General features: G+C 50.4%; 1 protein-coding gene across 1 annotated transcript; it reads right to left on the bottom strand.

The window, feature by feature from the left end:
• Positions 1-205: 205 nt before the first annotated feature.
• On the bottom strand, positions 206-4,077 carry LOC122674719 (dynactin subunit 1-like). Its single transcript, XM_043873223.1, is given in 9 exon segments — positions 206-756; positions 759-1,436; positions 1,439-1,502; positions 1,504-1,930; positions 1,932-1,974; positions 1,977-2,362; positions 2,364-2,649; positions 2,652-3,863; positions 3,966-4,077. Coding segments are annotated over 9 exon segments (3,759 nt in total).
• Positions 4,078-6,737: the final 2,660 nt, after the last annotated feature.

Genomic DNA, 6,737 nt, shown 5'->3' with positions numbered 1-6,737 from the left:
TTTTTGGTTTTTTTTTTTTTTTTTGGAAGCAGAAGCGGCTTTAATTAAGGAGTGAAGTCCTCAGTTGGAGAGACCTCATTCAACCTGTGGTTGCGGGGTCTCAACCTACCTACCCCCTAGAGCCCCTGAAGCTCCTCAGGAAGAAGGGAGCCACTGAACAGCGAACTCTGGCCGAGGCCAGGGGCGGGAGCCAGGGGAACCCGGGTCAAGGGGCAGGGGCGGTGCACCGCGGGGGGGCGTGACGCCGAGTGGGGCAGGAAGAGCCGGCACACGCGGTTCTCCCCGGGGGCCGCCTGGTGGCCACGCAGCAGGAGGAGCGGCTCCAGGAGGGCTGCGGGCAGCCGCCGGCAGTGAGGGAAGAAGCATTTAGGAGAAGCTGGCGCAGCCGCTCCTGGGTGAGCACCAGCCGGTGCCGCTGCCCAAGGCCAGCCGCGCACGGGAAGGTCACTTTGCCCATGTACACAGCGTCATCCTGCCGCTCTTCCTTGGCCCTGAGGAAGGCTGATGAAGGGAAGGTGGCAAAGTCAGTGGGGACCGTGGCTCCAGGGCGCTGAGATACAGTCTCCTTAAGAACCTCATCCTTGAGCTTCTCAAAGGTGTCGCTTAGGGACTTGAGCTGAGCCACCTGCTCCAGGAGCTGGGCCGACGGGCTCTTGGCAGCAGGGTGGGAGCAAGTGATGTCCACCACATGGGTGTGTGCGCTCAACTGATTCAACATCTCCAGCAGCTGGTTGGTCTTACGATACAGCGCTCCATGGCAAGCTCACTGCCAGGGCCCTCCTGGGGCGGGAGAGAGAGTTTGGCCACGTGCAGAGGGGGCAGGGCTGCTAAGGATGCCTTCATCTTGGCTCCCTTGAGGACGCTGTTCTCATTCTGGAGCTGGGAGATGTGCAGCCTCATGGCTGAGATCTGCTGAAGCAGCAGGGGTGAGTCCTTCACCAGCCCTGGGCCAGGCACAGACCCCGGAGCCTGCCCAGGGGCACCTCCCCCAGCAATGCCAGAGACCAGCGTGGCAATACCCGAGGGAGGGGGCCCCCAGCGCCCCTCAATCATGCGCTTGGACTGGCTGTTCAATCGCTGCTTTAACTCAGCCTTCTCTGCCTCCAGCTGGTCGATGTCGGCCTGAAGTGCATCCATGGTCTCCTCAAACTCTTTCTCCTCCTTCCGCAGCAGCGTCTGGGTCTCCTCCAGCCGAGTCTGGACTTTCTCAATGCGCTCATCTGCATCCTTGGCAGCACTGTCCAGCTTCTTCTCCAGGAGGCTCAGACGCACATTGGCCTCACTGAGCCCTTCCCCCTTGATTTTCAGTGACTTCTTCAGCTCTTTAATAACTGTCTCTCGATCCTCAAGCTTCAAACCCAGGCCTTCAGCATCCGTGATCTGTGCACGAAGAGCTGCAGCCCGCCGCTCACCTGGGGGAGGCTTTCTAGGGGGCGCTCGGCACCGTACTCCCCCTCCTGCATGGCTGTGGCCAACCTGTTCATAGTTCTGATGAGGGGGCTGGCACGACTGCCGCAGACACTCATCGGGGTTGCCGGAGGGGGTCCCGTAGATATGCTCGCTTGCTTTGAAAGCCAGCTCCTCCAAGGCAGCCACAGGCAGCCCCTCGTTCTCTGCCAGTGGGGCAATGAGCTGGGCAGCGGCTGCTGCCACCCCCTGTAGCACCGCCACGACCCACATCCAGTGTTTTCTGCAGTCAAGGAGTGTGTCGGATACCTGTGGTCCAAAGGCCAGTGCAGCTGGGATCCCAGGCGCATCCGTCCCTGGCATCCGCCGCCGGATCTTCTTGCAGAACTGGCGGGTATCACTGCACGAAGTTTCCAGGTCCTGGAGCAGGAGGGCAATATCTGAAGCCTCCTGCCCACCCTGCAAGAAGGCCCGTAGCCGACCCACCTCCACACTCACGCAGCCCAGGGCACTCTGGGTAAACAATGTGGTCAGCCAGCTGCATGGTACTGTCCTCAGGTTGTTCTTATACACGTCCACACTGCACTGAGAGAGGGCGTGCTCGTAACGATGGAGTGTGGCCTGCAGCAGACTCAGTGAATACACCAGCCCAGCAGCAAAGCTGAGCTGCTCCCCTGAAGCTCCTCGAAGTCCTGGCCACTCTGAACAGCTCTCACTTAATTCAAACTTTTCCTGGGCCTGCTTCCGGATTAGCTCTGCCTTGCAAATGAGACGAGGCATGAACAGCAGCACCAGAACGCAGTCATGGTCCCCACCTGGCCGAAGGAAACTGTCGGGCATGAAGGCTGTCAACAGGGACATGTGCCGGTTGGCCTGGGCCACCTCCATCTGCCTCAATTCCATTTCAATTGCCTTAGCATGAGCCTTAGTCTCGGCAAACTTGATCTTGAAGTCAAGTCTCCGGAGGTGGCTGCTGCTGCCTTTCCACAGAAGCTTCCTGCTGGTTTGTCAGAGCCCGATTCACATCCTGCAGGTGGGCGGTCAGCTGGCGGTGCTTCTTGATGGTTTGCTGATAGTCCGCGACGGTCTCCTGGGCTGCTTCCGCACGCTTCTGGGCATCCCGGACCGGTGCACCTGCCATATCTAGCTGCTCCCGCCGCTCCAGTTCTGTCTCACGTGCATTCTCCTGCAGTTCATCGTTCATTTCATTTATTGCTTCCAAGTCCCCCACCGTTTCCTTCCGTTGCGCACTTTCTCTTCCAGATCCAGGTTCCGGTCTGTCAGTGTATCCATCTCCTCCGCCCCCAGAGCAGCATCGACCTGCTCCTTGAGCTCATCAGTGGTGCGCTCTGCCTGGCCCAGCTCCTCCGGCAGACGCTCCCGCTGTTGCCTCACAACTTCCAGCTCTTGGTTCTTCTTTTCCATGAGCTTCTGGAGTTTCCCGTGCTCCTGCTTCTCTGAGGAAGAAAGATCCCGCATTCTCACCAGGGCATCCTTTAAGCGGGCATTCTGCTCCTCAAGCTGCTTGAGCTGATAACTGGATGCGGCACCATCTGAGCCCTTCTCTTCAATCTCAACTTTGAGGCTTTCCAAGTCAGTAGTGAGCTCTTGCACACGTTCCCTCGGCACCTCGGCCTCCTGCTGTAGGGACTCGGCCCGCTCTTCGGCCATCTCCTTGTCCAGAGCGGCCATCTCGATGGCATCAGCAGTGTCAGCCATCTCCTCCATGTAGCGTTCCTTTGCCTCTAGGGCCTCCTTGGCTTCCTCGCGAGCCTCCTTGAGGCGCCGCTGCAGGTCTGCCTGCTGCTCTTGCATTTTGCTTTTCCATTCCTGCACCCGCTCCAGCTGGATCTCGTGCTTCCCCAGCTCTTTCAGTCTTGCCTTGTCTTCTGCACGTTTCAGCCGCAGGGTCCCCAGTTTCCCCTCCAGGTCCCGCACCTGGGCCCTCAGGCCCTCCTCTTCCTTAGAGGGGGAAGGAAGTGGGAGCGCTGCTCCAGGGGAGGTGCGGGCCGCCGTGGGGATGATGGGCCCTGCCAGCGGAGTCTGAGCTGGGGTGCTGGGCTCACTGCTGCTCTGCTCACCCGCCGACGCTGCGCCAGAGGGGCCCAGGGAGCCCCTGGCTGCGGCCACCCCCGTGCTGGCTGGGCGGGTGGGCAGTTTGCTGGTCTTTGGGTTTGAGTCAGTTCCCTCTCTTCTGAGGACCTTTGAGGCAGAAGAATCAGGTGTCTCTGGTGAAGTAGTATCCGCTCCATCTTCAAATACCTGTATCTGGGACTGGCGCACAAAGATGCCGTGTCCTTCATCGCAAGTGAAGTACTTCCTGCCTTGGACGGTTCCGTCATTCTTGCCTTTTGCTTCATCCAGGATCACACCTACCCATTTGCCAGTAGCAAAGAGGGTGGCTCCAACATACGCCACGGCGCCTTTTCCAATCACCTCCAACCACCTCCGGTGGCCTTTTCCAATCACCTCCAATCACCTCCGCTGGCCTTTTCCAATCACCTCCAATCACATCACCTCCGGTGGCCTTTTCCAGTCGCCTCCGCGCGGGAGCCCACTCGCAGAGGCCGGGCACTTGCCTCGGCACTCATTCTGCTGCCGCTGGAAGTCTGCACTGTCAGGGGCTCCGCGCCCGGCTCCGGGCCCCACTGGCGACCCGAAGAAGACCATGTTGATTAATGTTTTTGCTTAGGTCTTATAGTGGTTATTCTTATAGAAATGATACTCTCATCTCTTAGGACCATTGCTTGGATAAATACTTGTGAAATATTTTATGTTTCATCTCTACTTCTACACTTCTGACTTTTATTCTCTTGTCCTCTCAGAGCTATAACTCAGATTCCTTTTGTAGAGCTTTTCTCTTGACTTTTAAAATAAGGAACTATTCACTAATCTGTGGCCCCAAAACACCCCACAAAAATGAACAAATGAGATGATCAACTTACTTGGACATTGAGAAAGACACAATTTTTGTGCATTTTAAGGAATCTAAACTAGTTTAGCCTGGTATTCTTAATAAGTAGCTGAAATAGCACATATAGGGGAAAAACAGTAAGGTGGAAAAGCTTTACAATCCATTAATTTCCATATTTCACAAGTAAATGGCAATTTTTTTGGTATTTTAATGGTACAAAATCCATAATGGTAGAACAAAATTAGTTTTTGAATGCTTGCTTATTGTCTTTGGAAAAATTGTAAAATCTCAGGTGTATTTGGAATTCTGTCCCATATTGTTATGTGGAAACATACTGCATTTTGAATATGTATACTGTATGAAATATCATTAAATTGTATGCATAAATTAAGCAATTGGGAAATTGAATTTCACAATGGATCACTGATTTTAAACTATAGAATTCTACCTTGGACTAAATTAAAAAGTAATCACTTGGTGTTTTGATGTCTTCTTAGTAAAACTTCCTTTACTAAATACCAGCGTAGCTAAATTCTAGAAAACAATCTCTGCAAAGTCTTGCTCATAAGAGTAAAAAGCACTACCATTATTTTGTGAAAGTAATGTTTTTGAAATTAATGCTTTTACACAAGTGTGGAGAATTTGTTAATATGTAGTTAAGTTGAAGAGCCTTTTTGGTTATCACTGCTTGCATTTTTGCTTCTTTAAAAGCAATTGTAGAGGATATTTTTGATAATTTCTGTGACTAAACTACAAAGATTGAAATGAAGGAAAGAAAAAGAGGTGTGAAGTTGATGTTTCTTTTATAAGTTGATATTTCTCCTATAAGTTGATGATTCTCTTAATCCAGCCCAGTTATAACTGATCATTGGTCCATCAGTGGTGACAGGAGTGGAGGATTAGGAGGGGAATGCTTGAGAAAGAAACCAGCCAAGACCATTAACAGCTCAGGAGTAATTCAGTTATTTCTGTTGTAATGATTCCATCCTCAATGATCTCCTGCAGCCCAAAGTTCTATATGCTAAACATAAAGATAAACAAGTTATTAACATCTATGCTGCCAAAACAGTTGTTGGATGGCAGTTGAGTAAATCCACTCCTTTCCTGTAAATGTACATGCATTTACCTCCAAAAAGTAGAGAAGGGAATTAACTTGATTATAATCTTATAGAAGGAATAAAAAATGATTAGACATTATTTTTAACTTGCTTTTTAAATGACTATGATCAGCAAGGCTTGTATTTTGTTTCACTTCTCTTTGGAGACAATTCCACAATGTTTAAAATCTTTAAAATTTTAAAGTGCAAATTTTTGAATCTCAAAAATGTAATTCTCAAAGATTTCTTTACTTAGTTCATTGAGAGCTTATCCAGTATATTTATATTCTGTAGTGATGAGAAAAAGATATAGATATTGTGGGAAGATAAGAGCTGATAGCCAGAGCATGTTCTTGTGTAACAGATGGTGGGGCCAATCATTTAAAATGTCAAAGATTCAGAAACACCTGTCGAAACTCATAGTAAACATTGGGTCAGAAACGCCTCTCAAAACTTACAGTAAATATTGGGTACTGGCCCAGTTGTGACTGTTCTACAGATGAGATGTAGATACTGGGAAGAGCTATTTCTAAGAAAAAATATTAACTTCTGTAATGAAAAACCCATGGTTCTCTAGTGCCCTGGGACAAAATATAAATCCTCCCAAAAGATAAAAGCCCCTTAAAATATGATCTTGATTTATATTACTGACCTTATCTTCTGCTACTAAATTTCTGCCTTCTCTCCATTTCCTTGCTCTAACTTTGCCTGTGCAAAATTTCCAGCCACACTAAACCTGATGTTTTTAGTACTCTTGTGAACACACATAAGGAAGGTTAGTCACTCAGTCATGTCCAACTCTTTGTGACCCCATGGACTGTAACCCACCAGGCTCCTCTGTCCATGGAATTCTCCAGGCAAGAATATTGGAGCGGTTAGCCATTCCCTTCTTCAGGATATCTTCCTGACTCAGGGACTGAATCCAGGTCTCCTGCATTGCAGGCAGATTCTTTACCATCTGAGCCATTGGGGAAACATGACTCTACTCTTTTGCATATGTGATACACTTCCCCTAGACAGTTGTCCACCCTTCTCCATGGCTTCCCTCATAGCTCAGTCAATCAAGAATCTGCCTGCAATGCAGGAAACCTGGGTTCAGTTCCCTGGTTGGGAAAATCCCCTGGAGAAGGAAATGGCAACCCACTCCAGTATTCATGCCTGAAGATTCCCATGGGCAGAGGAGCCTGGAAGGCTACAGTCCATGGGGTCGCAAGTGTCAGATATGACTTAGCGGCTAAACCAACCAACCAACCTCCAGATGAGTCATCTTTGGACACAACTCAAGTGACTTAGCATGCACACAGTCTTGTGAATCACCT

This window comes from Cervus elaphus, chromosome 18, assembly GCF_910594005.1.
Source record: "Cervus elaphus chromosome 18, mCerEla1.1, whole genome shotgun sequence".
Classification (NCBI taxonomy): Eukaryota; Metazoa; Chordata; class Mammalia; order Artiodactyla; family Cervidae; genus Cervus; species Cervus elaphus.
This window is presented reverse-complemented; position numbering and strand designations above follow the sequence as displayed.